General features: G+C 39.4%; 1 protein-coding gene across 1 annotated transcript; it reads right to left on the bottom strand.

The window, feature by feature from the left end:
• Positions 1-6,015: 6,015 nt before the first annotated feature.
• ccdc22 (coiled-coil domain containing 22) lies at positions 6,016-25,293 on the bottom strand. The gene is made up of 16 exons (XM_037535697.1): positions 24,918-25,293; positions 24,313-24,490; positions 21,754-21,886; positions 21,075-21,181; positions 19,902-19,986; positions 19,621-19,790; positions 15,415-15,627; positions 13,794-13,985; positions 11,524-11,643; positions 11,322-11,438; positions 9,671-9,772; positions 9,445-9,552; positions 9,066-9,161; positions 8,878-8,937; positions 8,494-8,568; positions 6,016-7,220 (listed from the first exon to the last, which is right to left on the bottom strand). Exons 1-16 carry the CDS (start codon positions 24,965-24,967, stop codon positions 7,107-7,109), a joined length of 1,920 nt encoding a protein of 639 aa, XP_037391594.1. The 5' UTR covers positions 24,968-25,293; the 3' UTR covers positions 6,016-7,106.
• Positions 25,294-25,778: the final 485 nt, after the last annotated feature.

Raw genomic sequence — 25,778 nt, 5'->3', positions numbered from 1 at the left:
ACCAGAAAAGACGGGGCGGGGCCAAGTAATGCCACTGACCAATCAGAGTGCCGCACAAGAATGATCGACACCGGCCGGAGCCAATAGGCTTTGGGAATGTGTTTTCGACGAGCAAGGCGTTTGTGGCCAGGGGGAATACATGTTTACGTGCCAGTTCAGCCAATACGTGGCCTGGATGCCACAATGGCTCATATTTCAGGGGATACGATTGGCCAAACATCTGCTTGACTGGCAGCCGCTCCGGCCTGCATGCGCTACGTGACTGCAGAGCGAGCGAGCGCCGTGTTATGTTCTTGTTAGAGGCAGACTGGTCGCCCCAGTGCAGGTCGGGGGGGGGGCCCTCCCACACGAGAAAGTTATGATGCATAACAATATACGTACAAAAAAAAAACAAGTAGTGCAAACGTGTTGACTGGTTAAGTCCGGTCTTCCGCAGGCAGCGTAATCCTCCTCAAGCCGATAAGAGATGTGCAGACTGAACTGAACGTGACGTTTCGTGATAATCCGCGGGTCTCCGTCTTATCTCCCAGCGCAGCAGCCGCACTTGACGTGGCGTTTGGAGGCGAGTCTGTCCGGATGCTCAGATAGCACGTCTCCTCACCTCGAGTAGTAGTAAACAAACACCACTCACATCACAGTTACGCTATTAACACAAAGAGCATCATAACATGAACAACCAGCAACCAGATTAATCACATAGCATGAAAAATACAGCACTGTAGAAATCTCAGATTTCCATAGCATCACTATTAATCTGCTTTGTAAGTGCATGCATACCTTTTTTCTGAATGTGACTGCTTTGTTTACTATTTTATCCTTTATACTAACACATGTTACTTTTTGTTACCAGTCTTGGGATTATTAGTTTTTTTTATAATCTTTATTTCTTATTTCAATTGAATTTTCTCTGTTTTCTGTCTCTGCTTCATCATCAAGCATTATGAACTTATTTTAATGCATTAAACGTGCTGTATAAAGAAAGTTATATATTTACACATCAACGGTCAATTGTCTGACGGAAACCTCCCTTTTGTTGTTCAGTATTTTATTGTTTGTTGTATAATATTTCTTAAATATTATTTATTAAATATTATTATAGGCCCATGCAAAAGGTTGAATATCCCTGGTTTTGTTAATGTTGTAAGTGAAAATGATTTAATATCCTCTACAGCAGTGGTCACCCCTCTTCCTGGAGATCTACTTTCCTGCAGAGTTCAGTTGCAACTTGCATGCAACATGATTCCCCTCTACTCACCTGAGGCTAAACAACAAAGAACTTGTGAAGAAGTTAATTAGCTGGAGTAGGTGTGGGACCTTGTGATTGGATATAGATGTCACAGAAAGATCAGCAGGACCAGAGTTGGTGACCACTGCTCTACAGTACAATATTAAAGCATATTATATTTGCCTTCACTTTTGTACAGGCCTCATTTTACTTGTTTACAATATGTTCATATCAGCAAATAAACATTAAATATTTGCATATGCTTATCTAGTATTTTTTTCTAAAACTCTTCCTTTTCTGTTACTTTCTCGTTTCCATATATCCTACATTACATAGTATGTAATAATGAAATCTTGAAAATAAAAGAACAGTTTATTATTATTATTATTAGTAGTAGTAGTAATAATAATCATCATCATAATAATCCCAATTTAAGAAGTTAGGATGCTGTGCTAAATAGAAAATACATTTAAATAATACAAATAATGTGGAAATAAATGTAAATAAAAACAGAATGCAATGATTTGCAAATCTCATAGACCCATATTTTATTCAACAGAACATAAAACACACATCAGATGTTGAAAGTCAGACATTTTACCATTACATGAAAGACATTAACTCATTTAGAACTTGATGGCAGCAATGCATCTCAAAAAAGTTGGGACAGGGGCAACAAAAGGCCGGAAAAGTAAGTGTTACTAATAAAAAACAGAGGGGAGGAGCAATTTGCAACTAACTCACATGACTGGATATAAAAAGTGCATTTTAGAGTCTCTCAGAAGCAAAAACGGGCGGAGGGTTACCAATCTGCGAAAAACTGCATCTAAAAATTGTGGAACAAGTTCAGAAAAATGTTCCTCAAAGTAAATTTGCGAAGGCTTTAGCTATCCCACCATCTACAGTACATAATATCCTCAAAAGGTCCAGAGAATCCAGAGAAATCCCAGGATGCAAGGGACAAGAGTGACTATCAATAGTGGACGCTCGTGATCTTCGGGCCCTCAGGCAGCAAGGCATTAAAAACAGGCATGATTCTATAGTGAGTCTCGGTGAATGGGCTCAGGAAAACTTCCAGAAATCACTTTCTATGAACACAGTCCACAAACGCAAGTTAAAACTGTATGATGCGAAAAAGAAGCCATGTCAACACAATCCAGAAACACTGCCGTCTTCTCTGGGCCAAAGCTCATTTAAAATGGATTAAGGCAAAATGGACAACTGTTCTGTGGTCAGATTAATCAGAATTTGAAATTCATTTTGCAAACCACGGACGCTGTGTCCTGTGGACAATCCAGCTTATCAGTGCACAGTTCAAAAGACTGCATCTCTGGTGGTACAGGGTTGAATTAGTGCCTATGGCATGGCCAGCTTACACATCTGGAAAGGCACAATCAATGCTGAACAGTATACAGAGGTTTTAGAACAACATATGCTCCCATCTAGACGTCTCCTTCAGGGAAGGCCTTGCATATGTCAGCAAGACAGTAGTACCACATACTGCATCCATCACAACAGCATGGCTTCGCAGTCCAGACCTTTCACCAATAGAAACATTTGCTTTTTTTTTTTTTTTTAAACTTTATTTAAATTCCATCAAACTACAGCAAAAAAAACAGGGCACAGAAAAACACATCACAATTTTTTTTGATGGATATTGTCTACAAAGTAAGAGAGTCCCACATATCTGGTCCTTAACCAACGTGTTCATTGACTTCAGTCTTTTCAATTCAGTTTCAATGCTTTTAAAGACGGTTTCACTTGAAACAAACTGCTGGTCGATAGTTGTTCTACATCTGGTTTTCCAGAGATTAGACTTTACAACACAAAGAACCATCCACAGAAAATCATGTTTGTTTTTAGTCATATTTTCTTTAAAAATCCCATAAAAATAGATTTCATATTAATTTCTATTCCAAGTCCCATAACTCTCACTTTATCCCACACTTCTCGAGAACGATAACAGTCTAAAAGAAAGTGCTCTAGCGTTTCTTCCTCCTGGCAGCCTGGCATGGGGCACAAGGTCGTCTTAACAAATCAGCTCCACCTTACCACCGCTCTCACTGGACGTCTCCTGACCGCTACTAACCACGAAGCATCTCTCAGCTTTTCTGATATACTTTTACACAAGTGTTTATACACTCTTTATTTTCATCTCCTATAAGGTTTCTAAATCCTACCATTGTCCCATACACTGTATCACTGAGTCACTAACCCAATCTATATCCAAACGCCTACATTTATTAACAAAGTCTCCATACAGTAATTTGTGATATGGTGCTGATGTTCTCGCTCGGCCCTTTTTTTGTTTCCAATTAGTAATATGTCCAATCCATTCAGCTCGCCGAGAGATGCCATTTGCTATAATTTTACACACAGAGATTTTTGTCTTGATAGAAAAATCTACAGCTCCTAAAAACCTCCTAATTCTTTCTTTTTATATAATAATTCTCGCTTAGTTACCTCTCGTGTGGAATCCCATATAAAATAACAACACAATTTATTTATAGATTTCAGCCATTTATCTGTAGGTGGGAAAACACAAGATAAAAACAGAATTTTTGATAAAAAGTAAGTCTTAACTATATTTATTCTAGTCTTGTATCTTAAATTATGACCTTTCCATTTATTTGCCTCTTCTTTAATAACCTCTTCTCTTTCTTTCCAATTATGATCAACTCAACCCTCATTATTTAAATATATCCCTAAAACCTTCAAGTGCTGAGTTTCTGGTAAACCTACTGTAAACTTCTTTCCAGGGTCTCCTATCCAGACGCATCCTGATTTCAGTACATTAAGTGCTGCACCTGAAACCTGTTCATACATACTGAAGTGCTCAAATACTACATCTAACTCTCTCCGAGACTTTACAGAAACCGTTATATCATCTGCACAGGCAGAAATGACCACTTTTCTTTCCCCTAATCTCACTCCTTCTAGACGCTCATCATTTCTGATTTTAATAATCAAAGGACTTATAGCTAAAACGTAGAGAGCAGCACTAAGTGGACAACCTTGCTTAACACCCCTCAAGAATTCAAAGGGGTCAGTTAAGTGTCTATTTACATTAATCTGTACCTTTGATTTTCCATATAAACACAATCATCTTTATAAATTTCTCAGGGAAATTATCCATTTTCAACACTTCCCATAAATATTTTCGTGACACACAATCAAAGGCTTTCTTTTGATCAAGGGCGACCGCATAGAAACTCTCTCCACTCTCATACACCAGTTCTGTCAGCGCGTTCAAATGATCCCACATCTCTGCCTTTAACAGCGCAGGTTCGATCCTCAGATATTATGGAGTCCAACACGTCGTTCAGTCTATTCATTATAACCTTGGCATAAATTTTATAGTCAACATTCATTAAAGTGAGGTGCCTCCAATTACTGATCTCATTAACATCCCCCTGTTTACATAATAAAGACAAAATACCATCATAAAATGTGTCATACATAAAACCCTTTTGTACCCCTTCATTAAACACTCGTGTTAATAAGTTTGATGAGTCAAAGAAACATGCGTGATCAAATTCAGAGGGCAAACCGTCTTTTCCAGGAGACGTTTTAGGTTTAACTGTTTAATAGCAGACACGACCTCACTCTCAATTATCTTATCTCCTAAATTATCGTAGTTAACATCATAATTAAGATGTAGGAATACGCTTAACAAGTTTTCATCTATTTCTACGTCTTTATACATTTCCTCACATAACTCTTGTATCGTATTTCTCACTTCATCAGGTTCCGTCACCACTCTATGACTTTTATCTCTAATACTAAAAATGTAAGACCTTTGTTTTTGTTTCGAGTATAAATGCGTCACCTGAGATGGATTCATGGCTTCATCGGAATTGGCACCAAGTTGTATCTGTAACTTCATTAAGGAGTCGTTATTTAAAACATCTTGCCACATCATGAAATGGAAAATCCAGCAAAGACCCAGGACTGTTAAGCAGTTACATCAGACGAGAATGGAGCAACATTCCTCTGCGCTGCACTGCTGCCATCACGTTCTAAAGGAGGTGTTTTTCACGAAATGGTAAAATGTTTTATTCTCAACATCTGATGTGTTCGACGTTCTACTGTGAATAAAATATGGGTCTGAGATTTGCACATCATTGAATTCTGTTTTTCTTTACATTTTACACAGTGTATCAACTTTTTTGGAATTGGGCTTGTAGTAATAACAATAATTATAATAATAATTATTGTTTTATATAATTATAATAATAAATATAATAAATAATATAATAATATAAAAAAGTAGGGGTGCACAATGATATCATGATCATAACAGGATCAGCAGATATTTATTTAAAAAGAAAAATATCTGCGTCAGAGAGATGCTTAGATTTGACTATTTCAGACAGATGATTGTTTTTTTTGCAAACTGGAAAAGCACAATGGTTTAGTAACTTTGTGTTCTTGTGCTGAAAATGTGCATTTTATTCATTTAACACATTAGCAAATAAGTGCATTCTACTAAAACCATTGCATTTCTCTGTAACGCTAATCCAGGGGATGGAAAATTCTGCATCAGCAGCTCCAAAAGTTACACTGGTAGGAAATATTTTGTCCTTTAATTAAGTTTGTAAAAGTAGGACAAGCAAGAATTAGTCCAAGAATCACATCCTCCCCCCAAAAACTGCTGATGGCAATTCACACATACACACACAACCCTTCCCAGGAGAGCACTAGTAAATACACTGCACGCTGCATGTCTGTATATATTGTTATATCAGTATATAAAAGTACACCAAAAAGTAAACACACGTCACCCCGTATTCCATTTGCATTCTCTTTAATCAAATGAGAGACAAGCATTTGATCATGGTATAAAAGAAACTGGCTGAACTGTTCCTTTCAAAAAAGACACACTGTCTCAGTTTCTGTACATTACACAAAAGTTAGAGCATTCATTTGAACAGTGATAAATCACGTGTTTATGATTTTTGCTAAATTGTTCAGCCACAGCATATTAGTTGTGGCATATGAGAGATGAATAAGATGTTCAGACCAGTCACATGGATGTAAGACATGTGGTGATTTAATTAAAAAAGAAAAAAAAAAGAATGGCAATTACTATTTTGTTGTGTGCAATCAGAAAAAAACAAAAAAACAAGGGAGACTGGCTCTGACAAACCTCAATAAGTCAAGATAATACTTGATTGGAAAAATCAGTCCTTCTATACATCTCACTTCCCATGGTATATGACAAGGGTCAGATAGAGACTAATCGTATTGTTCTTGGCTTGATAAAAGTTAGACAATGATAAACTGCTCATTAAATCAATATGACAACACTGAGCTTCAGTTATCTACAGGAACCACAGGGATTGATTCGGGCTCACTGCTTCCCTATTGCAACACAATCATGTGCAAAGATTCTTAAGTGTTCTCATTTAAAACCTGACAAAGCCATAGTTCATCCATACTTCTGATATTCTCCCAAATTAATATGACGGTCACAAAATCAGCAGTCGCAATAACTGCACTTTCATCTACACAATAAAGTTGTCACTGTTGTATTGCAAAACTTGCTGTTTTTACAAGGCAAAAGCATAAGTGCTGGCCCGGCTTGAACCACTGCAGTCAAGGCCAAAAAACCCAAAACAAAACAAAAAAAAATCTCTCGTTCAGATGACTAGCGTTAGTATCAGATAACATTCTCACATCAAACTAAGTCGGTGTCATTTTGATACAAAAAAGTCTCGTGTCCACACCTCCAGCACAAAGCAATGTTGTCAGTGTGTGGATCAGAAAATGAAGAAAGAGATGACGGAAGGCTTGTAAGCTTGAAGATGGAGTGACACTGGCTTTACCATGACAGCAGATCACAGTATTTGTAGTACCAGCCAACACATCCAGGGCCGACTTAGCCATCCCTGATCTTGGCAGCTAGGGCGGAGTTTTCCTGACGAATAGCTTTATAGTCTTCCAGAATCTTCTCCAGGTTACTAACCGTCTTTTTACCATTCTCTGTCTCAATCTACGGGAAAGAAGCAAGAAAGGATGCTGGTATAGGCTTTACTGAGAAATTTCTTGTGTGTAAAGTGAATATATTAATGTTATACTCTTGTCCACTCGTTTTGATGATTTAATTCTAACTATTATCTATAGTTTACAAAAAACCAGCAGAGAAAGCTGTTGGTCTTTTCTCTCGAGAGAAATTTGAACGGATATTTCTGATATTTTCTTTTTGTTCGCTTTGGGACTCAAATTTGGTCAGATATGCCAAAGTAACTTGTATCGGTCGCCATCGTCGGCATCATGTCAGCTACATCAGGTGCTCACGTTCCTCTACCTCACAGCGACTCCTGTCCCACTCGAGTCTCCCAGCGAGTATGTTCTTTGAGCTTTTCTAAGCTTTCTAACGGGGCTTGTTATGAAGCTTTATTACATTGTTATTGGTGGTGTGGCTAGACACTGCATCCTACTCATGTTAGCCATCTGCTGCAGGACCCTACTGTAAATGAATAACCTAATTTACAAGACCGCAATCCACCTTCACTGTAGGAATAAAATGATGGTAGATGCCCCCTAACAAGGGGTACAGGTTTACAGTGCTTCCCTACAATTTACAGGTACTACAAGGCAAGTGAGAAATTTCTCCACCTTGCCTGCAAATATGACAGCGTCAACTTGCAACAGAAGTCTGTGCTCCAACAGTTGGCTAGCTAGCTATAGGTTGCAGATATAACATTAGTGTAACTGAGCATTTAAATATCAGACACAATACGTCTATAACCTGCCTGCCATAAGATGAAAGCCTGACTTCTCAAACATCAGATGCAAAAAGTAATTAGATCTCTAACATAACCAGACTATTCCAGGCAGCCAGCAGATGGGAATTTTAGCACCATTTATCTATCAAATTGTATGCATTTCTTGGATATAACACTGGCATGCTTTTCCATGGTGCATTGTCAAAAATATTTTTTGTTAAAACAAAAATGTAAACATTTGAAACCATGTTTACAATGGCTTTAATTAAACTGCAGGTACAAAGCTTTGTAGACACAGCTACCAGTTACATTTGCTCTATTCAACTAGAAAGAAAAATAGATCTAAAACTTGAGGTTTTTGGAAGCTGTACTGAAGATTATAGCAAAATTCTAGCTACGTAGCTTTCCAGACAGGGTTTAAGTCTAGTCTTGGACTATTTTTCCTTCCAACAGAGAATCTTCTTTCAAAATGGGTAGGCCAGGACTAGGCCTAATCCCTGTCTGAAGAACCAACCCATAATCAGGTAAAGTTCTCACCTGTTCCTCTAGATCTCTGATCTCTCTCATGATGGTACCTGTATCCTCAATGGTCTGAATAAGCTGGGTGCAGTTCTGGGTGGAACAGATGAATGAAACCGTGAGAAAAGCAGATGAAAATCTCTCCATGTAATTACTAAGCAACAGCTAGGTTCCTTCAAACCAGTGGTTTTCAAACTACAGGTGGTAGTATAAGATAAGTGGGTCACTAGAAAGCAGCATGATTGCATTTTTTTCTCAATTACAGAGGATCATACTGTGCGATTCTAAGCACTGTAAATTACAACCGGTAGGGGGCACAATTTTGACATCCATCAGATCTGTTCTTGAGAAAGACTCACGAAGACACAGACTGCAGAAGACAGAGACAACTAGAGGCCTCACCTCATGTAAGGCAGCCAGGTACTTATAAGATTTACGAACAGATTCATCCTTCTTGGCATCCTGTTTTAAAAAAAAAAAAAAAAAAAAAAAACACACAAGAAAAGAACAAATCACATCTGATATTTATGCTGGGATCTTTTCTCCACTTGGACTCTTAGTTAATTTGAAAGTTTAGTGTAAGGACTCACCTTAAAAACTAATTCATCTGTTACAGCAAACGTTCTGTCAAGCTTTCCTGTCAGTCCATTAATCTCTTTCTGCAACTCCTTAGTATCTGACAAAATCTGCCATGAATGAACGACATTTGTGACTCAAATGACAAATCCATCAAATAAGACTTAAAACTTAAGCATTCACAATCACTAGAGGTGATTTTATTTATAACAAAGTGAAAGCTGAAATAATATAGCCAGCTTTCTACAACCAGTATTTGTTTCTCTTTTTTAAAAACTGTATTACAATCATTTTATACAAGCATGCAAGTTTTTGTTTTATATTACTGAATACAATGATGCCCTATTTTGCATGGTCTCAGTAACAGAGATTGAGAGAATAGTGAACAAAAACCTTTGTGATTTCCTCCTTCTGTTTCTTAATGTTGCTGACGATCTCAAGGATTCTCATCGTGTAGGCCGAGCGGGAGACGTCTTTAGGCAAAGTCTCATACTCTGTTATCTGTAGCAGGAGCACAGCAAGTGGAAGGTATAAACACAGCCTATGAGAGAATGATGTACTGCTGATGTAGTAGCGTGAAAGCAATGGAAAATGCAATGAAAGCACTCCCGTCTCCTACCAGCTGCTTATACAGGCTCTCCTTCTTTTTGGCCTCCTCAGCAGAATGCCGGATTTTATCGTGGAGGTCCTTGATTTCAGACAACTTCATGGAGGACTCCATCTAGTGAGAAATGAAAGAGCTGGTCATTTTTTGTGTGTGGCAGATAGACAGACACACATTTTTAACAATGTCAGGATGTGTGGGTGAAACACAGAAAATTAATTTTAAAAAGCTGTTTTTCTGGCAGAGAAGCAAAAAATACAAAGAAAAATACTGATGTTGCAACAAATCGCAATAATGCACTTAGTAGCAAAGTTTAATCACTTCCAAAACAGCCCAGTATTAACTGCACTTATCATCCAATATTTGATTTGGATAATCAAAACTTCATTATATTAAATCAGCAGTGCTGGTGATGGAATTTGAGTCCATGCTTGTGAAGAAATCTGAAAGCAAACCTGTGTTTTGTAACTAGCTCATGACAAGATTACTAAAAAACTAATAAACATTTACTGCATGTGTTTAATTTCGTGTTTTTACTAGCAAAACCCATTTTATTGTCAAAATAAATGTGTTTAAATGATTCACTTAGACGCCTAATACTTTAGGGCACTGTCGTTTTTAATTTATTGTACACACACGTGTAATAATAATTATTTCCAATAATAATTTCTAGTGTATCAGAAGCTTATCACCAACCTTAACCTCAGCAAGAGAAAAGAATTGAGAGCATTTATATTTACATACATGATGTCTCATACTGCATTAAACACATGATCAGATTTCAAGCAATGCAATAACACCACCTGGATTTTAGCTCAATATTCATCTTTTTCAGTGCATTAATCAGCCATCTTTCATTTTTCTACATCTGCTCTTGAGTGTAAACACACCCAGACAATTAACTTGCTGATTGACACATGAATATTTGTGGTCATCTGCATAAAAGTGAATTTTGGCCTCAAGTTTTCCTACCTTAAGGAAGCAAGGCAATGCTTACACGCAAAATGAAAAAAATAGTAATTCTACATTGAATTTAAATTTCAGTATTTCACATTTTGACAGTTACAAAATGAAGATTTAAACAGCCTTAAATTAACCCCTTAAGCATTTACCCCATTATAAATATTTAAGATGTTTTGTGTAAACAACAGAGGTTTTCCCTCAAACAGATTTATTAAAGTGTAATTCCACCAATGTTTCGTGATTAAATGGTTAAGATACAAACAAAATCATTTACAGGGTTTGATGTAAAAAGCTTCATTCTGGAGAAACTTGGAGTCAGAATTGTTTACGGTGGTGGTGATGGGAACCAGGCATGTGAAGCATGTAATGCTTCTAGAAGCTTCCTCACAGAAAGTGTTTACATTAAATGATTATGGATAAGCTGCCTGATGCCCGAGACTTTGCTTTACAATCGTTATATGCTTTTAAAATTCAGTCATGGCACAGACATGCAGAGTAAGGCAGAATAGTTCCCAAAGACTTATTTTTCATACTTCTCACCATTTCATAATCATCCACATTACACATATAAACTTAAAGACACAAGTATGTTCACTGATGGTGAAAATGTCTTACTTTAACCAATACTACAGGGGTTTTATGGTATTACGGTCACTAATACAAAAAAAAAAAAGAAAAACAAAATGTAACTCCATGGCTGTACCTCTCGATTACTGCAGAGCTCTTTGAGCCGACGGTGTTCGTCAATAAGTGGTGCTCTATGTTTCTCCCATTGTGAAGCCAAATGAACCACTCGCTTGGCACTGCCTTCCACCAGGCTCTGAAACACAGGCACACTGAGAATGCAGCAAGGCAGATGATCCTGTACATCTGTAGATTGTAGTTTATAAGGGTGGATCTGCTACCTGTAACTTGACCAGGTTATTCTCGGCATCCGGTAGGAGGTCAATAGTCTGTTTCTTCACCTTGACTGTATCCTGCTTCTCTGAATTGCTTAACTCTCTCTGTTTCAGCTCATCTGACACCTACAAAAGCACACGCACACACAGTTGAATGACAGTTAAACCAATTACAATCAGCAACATATCTTTCTCATTCTAAGTCAGCGATAGCCAGAAAGTTAAGTAACTCCAGTCCTTCTGCACGGAAGAGTGCAATCAACCCTTTATATTGAGCTGACCTTGGTGTTCCACTGATAAATGAAACTCAGCTTCCTCAGAGAAAACTGAAGAAAACTGAAGGCTAGAAAATGCCATTTTTAACATGGCCTAGCCTGTTTAGAAGAGCAGACAGTGAACTGCAGATTATTCAATCAGAAGGCACTGGCCTAGGTTAGCCACAGTGACCTAATAAGCTAGGACTGCAAACTTTATAATGCAAAATGTGTCTATCAATGTTGAATATAAAGCTTGAATATCCATCCAGCCGCTTCTCCGTCAGGGTCGTGGGGGGTGCTGGAGCCTATCCCAGCGTTCATCGGGCGGAAGGCAGGATACACCCTGGACAGGCCGCCAGTCCATCACAGGGCAGACAGACAGACACAGACAGTCACTCACACCCAGGGGCAATTTAGCACATCCAATCGGCCTGACTGCATGTCTTTGGACTGTGGGAGGAAACCGGAGAACCCGGAGGAACCCCACACAGACACTGGGAGAACATGCAGACTCCACACAGAGAGGACCCCGGTCACCCGAACCCAGGACCCCCTCGCTGTGAGGCGACAGCGCTAATATTATATATATATATATATATATATATATATATATATATAATTGCCTAGTTATACACTTTGGTTTAAAACTGGTTTTAATTTTATTTTTTTTGTTGTTGCTAGCCATCATTAGCAGTGTACAGTAAGCATTTGAAGGTATTTTACTGCTACTGCTTTTTTTAACATCACTGCTATCTCACTCTGTGGTAAACAAAAAAATTCTGAAGCCGACCGTTTTTTATCCAAATGTTGCCAGATCAAAATTCCAAGGTGGTTAAGGAACCAGCATATGCAAACTGCAACATGTAAGCTAACAGTTGCGCATCATAAACTTTGTCAAATGTGGTACCAACTTGCTTTTGCAGTTTAAGGATTCAGTAGGAGTTGCTCTTGAAATTGTGCTTGAGGTATATAACACACATATTTCTACTGCCAAACAATCTTGTAATTTAGAGGTTACAGTGTCACTGGGTGGGAAAGTGTACATTACCACATGGTACGATGGAGGCATGGTACCATGGATTCAGAGGTCAAGGGCTATTAAACAGCAAGTCTGCTACATTGGACCCCCTACCCCTGAAGGAGCTCATCTGAGAAAGTGCACTTAATAATAATAAATAATAAAGGGTACAACTGTTAACACCTGTAAAACTGATAATCAGACTGTAAATAAAGGAAAGCACTTTACACATATTTCTCTTGAAAAGCATAAATTTGAGTAGATTATTATTATCCAAGACATTTTTGACATTTCAATGAAAATATTTGCTTCAATAATGAAGTTTTTCTTTACTCTGATATGAACATCGCTAGAATAACGGGCATTCCCCAACATCGGCCATATCACTTTCCAATATCGGTCATTTATCTTTCTGCTTAAAACAGCATATTGTGTTTACAAGGAGATTAAGTTTGCCCTCTGTGGGCACCCTTACTCTGTGTTTGTAATATGACCATGTGACCAAAACATCTGCGGCGAAATGGAACTGTGTGTCCTGTGGTTTTGTACACAGCAGTTCTGCACACTTTGTGCGTTCCTGTGGTTTTGTACACGCAGATGTGACGTTTCATAGGTGATATTTTGTAAGAACAAAGCTTAAATGCCCCAATACCTACTCATAGAGACTGGTGAAGAGGGGTGTAATATGCAATACACTAAAAACCGCTGAAAATGGGGGGAGGGGACCCTTAAGATAGCTTCAGAGATTCCTCAGAAGGGAAACGGTGAGATCAAGTGGTTAGACGCCTGTTAAAACTAGGGGAAGTTCTGCATGCGTACGCTTCTAGTGCTCTGTTATTATGCTGTCTGTGTGCAGCCTGACAGTCATGGAGAGTGTGAGACTGCTAACTTCTGCTTTAGTGAACCTGTCATGAGTGCTTCACTTGAGAAATCTCAAACACCATAGCAGTTCATGTCACATCCAAAGTAACTTCACACTCTAATCCAGCAGGTATCTTTACCTGATGAATGGACACTGTAAGCTGTCTAATGTCTCCGCCCACTTCCTCCATTTGGACCGACAGCTGCTGCAGCTGCTGCTGCAGGTCTGAGAGTTCTGCCTCTTGCTTTGCCTTCAGGTCCTCCTCTGACTGGTGGGAGCTGGGAAGTGCACTTGCTGCTGCTGCCATCTGCTGGGCTGCTTTTTCAGGCTCCTGCAAAACAAAGACGTTTCAAGTCCATTAGTTTAATCTTGAACCCAGAGTGTCAGCTGTGTCCGAGTTCCAACTGCAGGGTAGACCTCTGCACTTTAATTCACTTTTAAGTCCTTTGCACATTAAATCACACGATGGGTTTAATGAAGGACAAAAAACATGTTTGATCTGCTGTGCAAAAGTGGGGGGATAAAGGAGGAATGAAGGGGGAATAAAGCAATGGGTGAGAGCTGGTTGTGTGTTTATTTTATGGAATTTGATTATAAATCAAGACTGTGCACTTCTGCTATTTGTACTAATCATATTAATTCAATTAACTGCTCAGGGCCTGCACACAGAAACGAGCTGGTCAGCTTACTCAGCTTTTCTCATTAAATGATTAATGATTTTCTACACCATTCCTGTTGGAATCTCCAAAAAATTTAGTCTTTCTTTTGGTCCATTTATCATGAAATTTTAGTACAATGTAAAGAGCAGCTGGTATTTTTAAAATTAGGTCAAAAAATTAAAAACAACAGAACCAGAGATAAGAGAAAGCAATCTAGAAGAGATAGATTATCAGCTGTTCTTTGAATGAGGAGAGGGAGAATAGAGAATAGAGATGTAGTGGGACAGTGCTCTAGAGCTTTGGGTCTGCAACGCTAAAAGCCCCATCTCCAAAAGTGCGTAACCTGGAGGGACAGAAAGCAGGCAGGTGTCTGAGAGCCGAAGAGAGTGGGAATGTCAGCATGTCTGAAGAGGAGAAGAAAGTTTAGGAGGTGCCAGACCGTACAGGGACTTAAAAACCAAAAGAAGCATTTTGTACTGTGTATGAAAGTGGACAGGGAGCTAGTGTAAGCATTTCAGAGGGTGAATTATGTTCCGATAGCCTGGCATGCATAAGAGGCCTAGCAGCTGAGTTCTGGACATACAGCAACGTCTTCACCTCACAGGCAAGAAGCTCATGAAGATCAGCACTACAGTCACTACAAGTCTGAATGCAATAAAAACATGAATAAGGATCTCCGCTACAGAGTGGGAAAGAAAAGAACGTATCAGGGAAATGTTCTTAAGATCAAAATATACTGTTATAGTAATGTTTTAATGTGGCCATCAAATGACAATGTGGAGTCAAGAATGACACTAATATTCCCAACCCGGGTGACAGAGTACATAATAAAATCTGGGATAGGCAGGGCAGATTAGCATGGCTTCAGATTTATCATTATTTAATTAGAAGAAATTCTATAAACTAAGGTTGGTTAAATTTTAATATGTAGTGCTGAAGAGAAGCACTTTATCGACTTGGCGTGTAAACTGTGTAAGTATATCTACTGTTGATCATCAGTACTTTTACTCAGTGCAACCTCAGAGTAAGACAAGGCCAAGTCTATATAAGCAACTGGTGTTAAGTTCTGAGCAACTGAGTGCAGTGCTGGACGTCATGTACCTGTGTAAAGGTGAACTTCTCAGAGTGGGTAAAGCGTGTGCCCTTGGTAAGGATGTCTCCACCTGTGGCTGTCCCTCCGAAGGAGTTCAGCAACTCCGTGAGGTCAGAGGTCGAGCGTGTGGCGCCGTGGGTATCAGGCCGTGGCTGAGCAGCAGTCCTCAGCTGCTCCTCGATTCGCTTCTGCAGCCGCGCTCGTTTCCTAGAACGGTAGTCCTGCAGTAAGGAGAGCGAGGGGTGAATTCAGGAGATACTTTTTGCTGTTTTCAGTCCTTTAGAGACATTCAATTTAAAATCGGCATAAGCTCCTACAGCCTCCAGCTTCAGGTGAGAGGACTCCAATGTGGGTTTACTTTTCAACAGTGAAGTAAAACATAAATACATGCAGAACTAACCAATGCATAATGACCTGATATGTAAAGGAAAGCACCAAGTATAGACTTCTCTGTGCTTGAAGGCACAACAAAGAACAATGAGAATGTAAAAGCTATTTAGAAGATGAATGAGTGAAAGAATGAGATGTATGAAATGACACCATCTTCAGATGTCCTTAGAAAGCTGTGTGACAAAATGATTATAGATATTGATTCAAATTGTATATTGTTCAAAATACTGTGAGAATTCCAAAACGTCATCATGAAGCGAAACTGTGGGCTAAGTATATCGTTACTCTCCTGCCAGAGATGGCACCAATTGGTACCCAGTGTGGTATCTAGAAAATGCTGGATATATTACATCAGAAGAAAGAAATAATTCCTTGCGGTGCAACTTAACACAATCCAAAATCAAACAAGTATAAAATAAACAACAGCAATCATTAAAAATAGTCTAATTTTGTAAATATTGACACTGCAAGTGATTTTCATTTTGGTGGCAGCAAGGCACTTTAATATGGGCAAAAACATCTTTAAACCTTAGCAGTTATTAATAAAAACATGAGTATTTGTATCAGATGATACTTAAGATTTCAAGATCAGCATCGGCAAATAAAGAGGTATCGTCTCATCTGCAACATTCACCCAAAAGCTGTCTTAAAGAAAAGAGTGGGCACCTTGGGCACCCGGACACCCTTGGACACCTGATATATAGTAAGTCTAGAAACCATTTCCACTGCTATTGTACAACTCTCTCTGTGCATATACTGCGAGTTCAAGGGTTTGTTAGCACTCCTTCAGAGATATTCAGGTTAAAATCAAAATATGCTACTACAACTCCCAGTTTTGAGTGAGAGGAAGCTTTCTGAGGCCTACTAATGACTTCCCAGCAGCTTGGAAACAGTTTTCTTTTTTGAACCATCCAATCCTTTTGTTCTTCAGGAACACTTAAAAATTCAACAATGATTTTATAATGTTAAACCATTTTTAAAGGACATTATTCCAAACCAGGCCTAGTTAACTCAAGAATAGAGAACAATACCTACAACGATTTCAATAGATTTAAATTCTTGAAACTTACAATAACCTACCACAGTCCATCTGCTGATGGACAATTTCCCAGCCCCCTACCTAATCCATCACAGGACTGCAGCTGACCAGACGGTATTTGGGTGGTGGACCCTCCTTAGCACCCATTAATTGCCGAGTTGTAAAAGTTCTCAAGGAAACGAGAATGATTTTACTGCTTTACAGCCTCACTGTTCTCTCTGGTGGACTTTCAATTCAATGACAATGACCAAAATGGAAGCACCAACACTGAACATAACCCATGCGCAAAAATGAGCACATTTATATTTTCCCATTTTTGTTCATTTTGGGTCACTTTCGGAATGCCATCACATTTCTGGACTAAAAATGTACGTTTAGGGAGGTTTCAATGCCTTTACATGTCAAATCTGCCCCAAACAGTATTTATGCGTTAATCCTACATAGCCCACTAAATCCACTGCACACTGCTGCCATTTAGACTAATAAACGACAGGTCAGGATTAGCACTTGTTGACTTTGGGGCACAGGAATACCTTCCACAGCTCTGACAACCGGCCAGTGTGTAGCCAGAAAACAGAGTGAATGTCGAGGAGGGTTGCTAAAGGTCATCATGGGGGCGCAGCAGACTGGCCAGAGAAGACGTACATGCTGAATGTCACATTAGTGTGAGGGACATCATTGTGTACCTCTTTAACATGTCCACTTCTGTTTTTACCGCTGAGTCATGACTGAAGAGGAAGAACAGGAGTAAACCTAACACTTCCTACAAAGGAGCAACAGCGATGGCTTATTCACTCATTCGCATATTAACCTCACCTCATGTAAACACTTCAGATTTAGACACATTCACACTGCATGAGACCAAAACAACTGCATTTACAATTTTATTCTTAGCCCCAAATGTTGTCGCAAAGACGGGTTTGGTGTCTGAAGTTTGTTTCTTTATTGTGCAATGGAGTAAACAGAGCAACGTATCTAAACCTAATTAACCAAACCTAATTAGAGCTTTAACACATTTTAATCGGATCCTGAATACAGTGTGAAAATCTTACTTTTAAATGTAATTTCTGACCCTGACCCAAGCCTGACAGTACTCTCTCCAAACCAAATTCTATGTGAAAATCATCAACCATCACTAGATAACACATAGATAAAATCTAAATCAATATGAAATAATATGCTGTGATAAAATAAAAATAAAAGTTGTTTAGTCTGGATAAACTCTCACACACTGTGTGGTGCTCATAGAGCACTGATGCTGGTTACCACCTGTTAAAACATAAAACTATTTCTTTAGATAAAACGTTATATATAATGTAATAAACTACTTTCTTGAGCAAATTCATTGTTTACATCCCACACGTCAACTTTCTTACAATGCTGGGCCTTGTGGATCTTACTGCTTAATTCTGTGAACAACGTGTAAACCCAAGTCAGCATGCCAGGTCTAAAAATGATTTAAGGTAAAATAAAGTAAGGAGTGGCCATATTACAATCCTGAAATTTCAGCTCAGAATCTGCCATGTAAATAACTGCAATTAACAATTTGTATTTTTCTGTTTGCTGTATTCAAATAAGGCACACAAGGTTTAAAATGGCTAAATTAGCTGATCAGCTATCTTGCTTCCTTGTAAAGGTCTGTGCAGGACTATTTGTTTCAGTCCCACTCCTGCAGAAAACTGTAATCATCTGTCCCACTCCCACCCATAACCAAAACATTCAGCCTGCTCCTGCCTGAGCAGCTCCGTCAAGGCGAACGGGCGCTTCAATATCCCAGAGTCTTTTCACAAACACATTATCCTCTGCTGATCATCAGGCTCACTGGGAAGCAAGTTCACCAAACAATGTTTATTCCCAAAACACACACACACACACGCACGCACGCACGCACGCACGCACGCACGCACACACACACACACACACACACACCAGGAATTAAACTACAGGTGGTTATTTTTGGTGGTTTTCTGGGCTTGGCAGCTGTGGCTGTCGGACTGAAGGCTCCGTCATCTGTGCAAGCTACAAACATTTGCATGTTTCCTTGACCGTAGCTTCGCAGCTCTTTAGAATGACTTAATTCATTATAAGTGTTTTACTGTAATCATTTTATATTGTTTAAATGTATGACTTCATGATCGTTACACTAAATTCAGGCTATTCATTAATTGGCGGGATTCCTTTTACGCACGCCACGGTCCGTCCCCGTTTCCGCAAACCACTGTAGGTCCAGTGAAAATCCACGGGAGTGGAGACCTCGACTTCCTAGCTGTCCATATTTAGAAGCTCTCAACTGACAACAGAAACAGCTGGAGCTGTGCTCTAGGTGGACTCTGTTTGTTGCAAAACAAACACATCATTGTGAAAATTAACAACTGTTAAAAAAAAAAAACTGCAATCAGCCCAAACCCAACAGAACCTGCACAAGAGCACTCCGGTCTCTTCAGACTCAGGCAAATGTTTCAAGCTGTAAGCTTATTCACTGCCTATTAGCGTCATTCAAATCACACGTTCAAATCATCACATGCTATTCTCGAAAATATGGACCGAATTCAGGCTGTAACGGCTGGTTTTAGCTACTTCAGCCCAATTTTATAGGTCATGTAATGACACAGTGCCAGAATCCCCATAAGAAAGCCTGAGAGGCTGAGAGCAGCACGCTTCATACAGGAGGCTGACCTACACAGCCAATAGTGTAAATCTGATTTCTGAACTATTCCTTTATGGACAAAGCTCACAGCTCTATCAGCTCACTGTCCTACTGTGACACGTGAAGGCCAGTACACACCTCAGGAGTAAGTCTGGACAGAAGGCCTTGGCTGTTCCACTCATTCTCCCACTCCTGAGCGGCGCTGAGCTCAGATACATGGTTCTCCAATAGAGAGGCAGGCACTGAGGCATGCTGGGAAGGCTGGGACGTCACAGGCAGCAAATGCACCCTCCAGTACTCTTTTACTTCTGAGAGGAATTTAAACAAGTGTTACAGAGTTACTTTCACAGTGTAAGACATGTATGGAGCCATGCAGCGTAGTAATAATGGTCTGAAATCAAAGAGCCGATGAATCGTACCTTTAGCCTGTTTCTTGCTGGGAGCTTTCAACGAGTATGGGAGACTAAGTGGCTGGGCTCGGAAACTATGACACGGACCTGGGCTCTGAAGACAAATCCACAAAATTAACAAAGGTCATTTGTATGGATATTTATATTAGAACGGTTAAGATCAGATTTTTATAACTTTCTTTTTTATATCTTACTAAAAACTACTAAGTGACTTTAAATATTTTTTAAATTCATAAACACAGGAATAAACAAAAATCAGACTATCCCCCTTCAAATACTACATTTCCAGTCAAAACGACCATTAACTAAGTTAGTCATTTGTCAACATTTGGGGAAAATGGAAATGGAAAACATACAATGAACAGAAAATTACACAGAAGCATCAACAACTAAGCACAACATAAATTTTTGTTTCAGTTTTAAGTGATTTTTTCTTTTATTACAGCTTACATTGTTTGCTTTCAGTTACTCAAAAAGCATCTGAAGGGATATTTTTCCAAACCCCCAAAGCTCAGTCTTAGAAGTTGGTCACATTTCTCACGATCTAATGAATCCCAAACACACTCCGTGATACTGAGGTCTGGACTCTGGAGTGGCCAAGGAACTATTCGGAGAAGAGTTCTGGTGGTTTACCAGGTCTTGCGCAGTTGTTAAGAGTCCCATTTTCTCTATTTCTTTTAGTAATTACTCAAACTTAACTACACTTTTGTAAACTCCTGTTAACTTGTACTTAATGGCCATTTTGATTGGAAATAAAACCATGAACACATGAAGAAATATAGAATACACACTCTCACTTTAGCTGTACATTACTGTACTTATTAGCTTACTTATTTTTTCAAAGTCATGCGACTATTGTTAAAAAAAAACAAAGCATCTTTAATTTACTAAACCCTTTGATGTTAACCCTTAGCTATCAAAAGCATGGTGTAATTTCATATTATTTCTCTCTTCTAAATCACTGAAACAAGTGAAAGATTTCTGTTGAAAGTGTACATTAAATATGTGTGTGTGTGTGTGTGTGTGTATATTGTAATTTTTGGACAGTGAAAAGAACAAAACATCAGAAGTACAGAGTTTATGCCACTTGTAATTATGTCATTTAAATAGTAGAGCAAAATAACATCAACAGCTCTGGACAACTGCATTTCATTTTTTGACCACATCTAGTGTCAATCACACCTGCGTTTTGCAGTGGAGGGGCAGTCTGCAGGACGGAGGAAGCCAAGGCAAGGCCAGCTGAGCTTTAATTTGGGCTGCGATGGCTTTCTGCAGGAGAGCAGACTTCCCTAAGGGAAAAGGGATGAGTCAGGGAGTACAAGAAATGAAGAACAAAGCTCGCTGACTGTACACCTGGAAGTTTCTATTTAGTCTATACAGGCATGCAAGACTTCTTAAAATCAAGACGCAACATGTACAAAGTGATCAGGAAGCATCAAGCAGCTCACAGCTCAGCCATGAAGCTGGATTTGGTGGAAGCACAAATAAACCAAGTTGGCTAAAAATGTGATCTCCCCTGCTGACTCAAACAATTAAATATTCAGCATCAAAACCCCAAAAAGAAAGCCACCAAAGAAAGCTATCACAATGCTGAATGGAGTTGATTTTGGCCACCTTCCAAAAAGAAACAAAAGCATTCTACAGAGAAAAAGTATATAAATATAAAGGAATTTATGTAAAAGCGATATAGCTCTATTCTCACTATTCTGCCAAAACGGGAGCTGAATGGGAAAACCCCTGAGGGCCCTTATCAGATTGCACTTAAAGCTCTTATGTACAGAACAATGAACTGTAGCACCTTCTAGTCCCCCAACCCCAGTCACCTCTGCTGAAAATCCACACTGAACACAGGGTGTTTTACCTGCTGGCTGGTCCGAGGCCTCTGCACTCTCTCTCGGCAGCTTCTCCACCAGGAACATGAGCAGAGAGCGGATCTCTGGCTCATTGCTGTACAGAAATGTCTGGTAGCCGATCTCACCCTTATAGCCCAGGTCCTTAACAAACACATTCACACATATGTAAACGTGTGAACACCCCGGGTTAAAGAACGTGTTTTGCAGATATTCTGAGTAAAAACACATCAAGCACAATTCCAAAATATGACACTTCAGTGTGCAATTTCTTTAACACAGCGGAAAAAAAACTGCACAAGTCACATTTTACCGTTTCCCCCCAATGTGCTAAATTCAGCGAATCAACAGTAATTGTGTAGCAGAATGTATAGAAGTGTGTGTTCTTTAAAAATGTACAACATTTTATCAACTTTTACACGAGCATATAAACACTTTTTCTCACTGGGAGGAAAGAATAGCACTTTCTGGACTAACCAGAATATTTAAATATTGTACGCAAAGGAACACGGAGTAACAACAAAACCTGCCACAGCATTTGACTTGTCAGTTCTCCTCAGTGTCTGGTGTGCTTGACTGCTTTAATGCGCTACACACCAATTTACTTTAATAAAATAAACAATCAAATGAACAGTCACACTCAATCTGACCTGTGTAACATTAGTACAGAACAAAGATCACAAAAAATGCTCTAAAGAGGAATTCCACCAATTCTTCAAAGGTTCTGCACAATTCAATCATTGAGATGAAAATGAAGCCATTCAAAGTGATTTGATGTGGAGAAACTAAACAACGCAGACTTTGTTATAATGGTGACAGTGACAGTGTCAGGGGTTGCGATGTCTACAAAACAGACATTCACTCACAGTCCAAAAGCCCCAGTGAACCGACAGGTGTCCTGGGAATCTTTACATCTAACGCTCATCACGGTAAAACAGAGCATATGCACAATACTCTAAACTTGAATACAATGCAATCTCAAGACTATTATATCACAGTGTCTCAGTGTATTTGGCACCATTTAACGTAACTTTCTGTGAGGTAACTTTTATAGGCATTAAACGTTTCAGATGCCTTGGGCCGGATTCATGAACGTATCTTAAGAAAGAAAATCTTCTTCAATGTGTTAAAAGTGTTTTTACTTAACTTCATTCATAAGAAAAAAGTCAAGAAATTGTTATTGTTCAAAACAACATCTTTAGAATGATCTTATTTAAATTTTAAAAAATTATTATTATTTTTTTGGTTAAAGTTCCCCTTAAATTAACAGAAAACGTGTTTAATGTTCATAGACCTATTGCTATGTGCTTACAATTTACAGCTGAATGTAAAAAATGTAGACGCTCTTTGTGTTATTTTATAAAAATAATTTTTACAGAGCAGATCACTGAAGAGACACCATCTGTTTTTAGTTTATAGCCCAGATTTGGGGAAAAATAGATCGACTTTCAGTAGAGGGTTTAAAATTACACTACCCATCTATTTGACTGGGAAGAAGACAGTTACAGCTCTCAATGACTGAGATTAAGATTAAGAGACCCTTATTAGTCCCACAACGGGGAAATTTCACCTCCACATTTAACCCATCTGGGCAGTGAAACACCACATACACACTAGTGAGCACACACACACTAGAGGGCAGTGAGCACACTTGCCCGGAGCGGTGGGCAGCCCAATCCGCAGCGCCCGGGGAGCAGTTGGGGGTTAGGCGTCTTGCTCAAGGACACCTCAGTCATGTGCTGTCGGCTCTGGGGATCGAACCGGCGACCTTCCGGTCATGAGGCTGGATCCCTAACCTCCAGCCCACGACTGCCCCTCTTTTTAAACGTAGCTTATGAAATATGAAAGTTATGAAGAATATGACAAAGTGCTTGAACTTCTTAGCATTTGTCTTAAGAACCTTCATAGGTTTTTTTTTCTTAAGAAAGCCTTGGTGTACCGGCCCCTGGTTCATTTCACCACCACTGTGAAGAATTCCAACCCTATAAGTTTCTCTAGAACAATTTCATATCAAAACACTCTGAATGACGTTTACATCTTAACCAATTACAATAATTATGCAGAAAGGGTGAAATTCCTCTCAAACATTTCATAAAAGTAACCTAAATGCAGCATGAATCAACTTCAAGTTTAAGCAATACCAACCCACTACAAATTTTATTCAGCAAAATATGAATATATGAGCATTTTTTACATGATTTTTCTGCAGTTTTCTTCACTGTTATTTCACATTCACTGCTAGGCTGACAACTGCGATACTAAATGCATTATTATGTTATGTTTTAGAGTACCTCACCTGGGCATCGGTAATTCTAAATATATTTCAGGAACTTGCATTTACATTTTCCTGGTGGAAAAGTTGATTTTTTCTCTGTCTTCAGAGAACTAAGCTGCTAAATACAGTGCAGCAGCCTACACTTAAAGCCTTGGTGAAAGTTCTCAAGTAAATATCTGCAGAACTTAAAAACGGGACATATCAGTGCAGCCTCTGAGCTCATGCTGTTTCACGCAGTTAAGCTGCAACCAAAAGGATCCGGAACTCAAATATACAAAGTGTTCCCAGCTCTCACCTGGCAGGCTTGGGCCAGGCTCATTCCCAGCCTGAAGCGGGCAGACATGCCAGGGGGCAGCGTGGTGGACACGCCACTGCCCAGGCCTGGATCGATCACACGTAGGCATCGCACCACCGCTTCCACGATCAACTCACTGGTGAACTGCTTGACACTCTGGACATCTTCATCAATGTCTCTGTAAGACAGGGCGAAAGAGACTGAGAGGAGCATTCATTCACATGAAACTCACACACAGGACAAAAGCAGGTGGTGGCAAGGAGAACAGTGAGTATACATGGACACACTGACAATTACTGACAGCAACGTGATATGCAGCAATTTCCTCATGCTACTTCATGCCTGGAATTAAGAAAAAAAGAGATGTGACGTCACGAGCCCATCAGTTTGAATAACATCTAAAAAGGTGTGCAACTTGCTTGAATGCATTCAAGCTACAAGGAGCATTTCCACACAACGCATTCAGTTACAGGACCAGACAACCGCCTATGAGAGATTAAACTGGAGTGACTTTTATTAAAAATAAGTCAATAAAAAAAATAAAAGTCAGACAGCAGCGAGACCAGAGCCCCTCCAATCATCACCAACGGTAGGTCAACACTTACGTGCCAGCCTGTCTTAGAGAGTGGATTAAAATCCGATCAACTTCTTCCATTACTGAGAGATATTAGATGCAGCTGCAAAACCTTCTTAGGTTACCGGAACCCCCACCACGCACAGCCGAGTGGGTCTCATAAGGCTACCGCTAACCAGGCATTAGCCTCGCCTGCTCTGGGGGACAGTGCACGGCCGCTAACTCAGTCGTCAAGGTAAACAGCTGCCGACACCGAGCTAGGGGTACGACCACTGAATGATCATATTTGGGTCTCCGAAAATTCCTCTCAGAGACGCGGAAGATCTATTTACAAAGCTGCCATGGCACCAACACACGCCTTGAGCGCCTAGTCCGAAAATTCTGATAAAAAGTGAAAAGGAAGTCATATGCAAGGAGTGTCCGCCGCTGTGCACGCTGGGATATGGAGTTTAAAGCAGCCTCAATGACTGTAGTCGTGACTCTAAAATCCTCCGGTAAAAAACTATTTTTCCCACAACTTCCCACAATTCAGGTCTCATGACTAAAATGACGCGTAGGCACGCGCGCGCTGATCTGATGACCTGCTACTGTTTATTGATTGATTGATTGATTGATCGATCGTGATTGTGTATTGCGGACTCTGACATGTGAATGAAACGGACGGATGCATGAAAACGCATTTAATAGAGTAAAACTGAATGGGAATAAACAACAAAAATGTACCTAAATGTACTTAAAAATAAACAGTTGTTTTTGTAAATAGATGTTTACCACAGTTCAATCATATAATAGTAGAATGTTTATATGTAGTTTGTGGTGCGTGCTAATGAAAAACTTTCAATGAGCACTGTTAGCTTTGTTATAGCAGTGAGCAATAACAGCACGTCGCCTG

The sequence above is a fragment of the Pygocentrus nattereri genome, chromosome 28 (genome assembly GCF_015220715.1).
Source record: "Pygocentrus nattereri isolate fPygNat1 chromosome 28, fPygNat1.pri, whole genome shotgun sequence".
Taxonomy (NCBI): Eukaryota; Metazoa; Chordata; class Actinopteri; order Characiformes; family Serrasalmidae; genus Pygocentrus; species Pygocentrus nattereri.
Note: the sequence above shows the minus strand (reverse complement) of the source record. Positions and strands in the feature narration are given on the sequence as shown.